At 46.2% G+C, this 1,764-nt stretch overlaps 1 protein-coding gene across 1 annotated transcript in view; it reads left to right on the top strand.

Annotated features, from left to right (window-relative positions):
* Window positions 1-1,764, top strand: part of LOC106526678 (deformed epidermal autoregulatory factor 1 homolog) — a gene marked incomplete at its 3' end in the record, with an annotated part of 10,258 nt that extends 8,494 nt beyond the window's left edge. Inside the window, 3 exon segments of the mRNA XM_014021336.1 lie at window positions 1,051-1,174; window positions 1,307-1,432; window positions 1,518-1,764. Coding sequence (XP_013876790.1) covers window positions 1,051-1,174; window positions 1,307-1,432; window positions 1,518-1,764 — 497 coding nt within the window.

Raw genomic sequence — 1,764 nt, 5'->3', positions numbered from 1 at the left:
GTTGTCAGGTAGCCATGATACCAGAGCCTGTCTGTATAATGTCTTGTGACGTCCACGGCCTACCCCAGATACCACTACTGTGCATGTGTGTCAAGGACAGAAAGGCAGATGTGGCAGTGGAATGTGTCAAAGCAGTTTGGAGAGAAAAACAAAGTAAAAAAAAACGACTAATCCACGATTAAATTAGTCGTTGATTATTTTAATTGTCGATTAGTCGTTGACTATTTGACTAATCATGGCAGCCCTAGCTGCAGCTGACTCGGCCACTTACATCACCGCCCCAACTCGTAGACGCTAACTCAGATGGCCGACAAAACTCCGAAAACATCGGCTGCATCTGAGTATCCCACGCAGACAACGGTATCCTAGAATTCATTGCGCTGTCAGCAAATTAAGCAGACAAACAATGACAGCGGAGGTATTTTTCTTTTACAGCAGAGATTTGTTGTTTGGTTTTTTTTATGGTGGAGTTTGGAAAATTATCACAAACCAAAAAATGTAAGTTTAGCAACTTTGCTGAAGAAAGTTTTATTGTAATGAGATGTTAAATAAAATGCAGTTACAAGTACTGATACTGGAGCTAAACACAAACTATTAATGCTTTCTATTTATTTGAAACATTTTTCTACTAAGACTGAAATTTATGAAGTTATACTTTGAAAAACAACTGAAGCGATGTGATATAAAACGTATCACAATGGTAAAAAGGCAATGRGTGGTAATGCAAGCATACATCTTCCATAGACTGTCTCATCATTGCACAGCCATTTGTGCAGCCCACATGAGCGGCCTACGGCCCACATAGACTGTGGCCAACATGGGCCGCAGTCTGTCGGTTACAACCCATGAATTGAGACACGGCCAGTGGGTGATAGGCATAAGCCTTAAAATCMTGACAGTTTTTATTTGTTGTTTGTTTAGTTTGTTTCTGAATTGAAAGCTGGTTGTTGAGCAAAGGAAAGCTAAAACATCTTTTTGTTGTGTTTCGTAGTAAATAAGAATTCATTTTATTAGCTCTGATTTACTGAGGCCCTGTCATTTATTGTCCAGATCGGCCCAATTCGTCTGTTTGTTCCATACAAGAGACGGAAAAAAGACATCGAGCCGCCCATCATCCCCTTAAAGAAGGACCTTCCCACCTCCAAGAACATCCAGCTGACMCCAGGAACCACATGTATGTCACATGACCTGATCTGATGTGTGATTGGAGGAGAATCCCCCAGATTATAAAACATTTCTGTCTGTAATGGTCAGGAGTAAAACCGTGGATTTTCTAACCTACAACATCTCGACCTTCTTCCAACAGTCACAGTGTCGCCGTCAGGASAGTTCACCACCTCAGGCACACTGACCTTTGACCGGACTCCAGCAGGAGATGCTGCCATCATCTCAGACGGCGCCGCGCAGAGCGACGTGTTCGCCAGCACCACAGGTACACTCACCCTGACCCGTGCTGCTTCTGGAGACTAAATCGGCGCAGGGGGAAATCCATTTTCATGCTTGTGTGTTGGTCTCAGTGCTGGCGGCGTTGCCAGCGCTGGCCATGGTCCCTCAGCCCCTTCAAGCGAAAGTGGCCTTGGCGTCCGCGGCCTCGTCTCCGTCCGCGTCCCTGGTGACGGGCCTGGAGGTGAGCTCTGTGGCGTGTGGAGCGCCAGCAGTGGGCAACGGGCAGAAGAGCACCTGGGTGTACCTGGAGGAAATGGCCAACACGCTGCTGAGCAACGTCCAGCAGCTGAAGGTTCTCATCGAACAGGCCAAGAACTC

Source organism: Austrofundulus limnaeus, unplaced genomic scaffold (genome assembly GCF_001266775.1).
Source record: "Austrofundulus limnaeus strain Quisiro unplaced genomic scaffold, Austrofundulus_limnaeus-1.0 Scaffold288, whole genome shotgun sequence".
NCBI lineage: Eukaryota > Metazoa > Chordata > Actinopteri > Cyprinodontiformes > Rivulidae > Austrofundulus > Austrofundulus limnaeus.
Note: the sequence above shows the minus strand (reverse complement) of the source record. Positions and strands in the feature narration are given on the sequence as shown.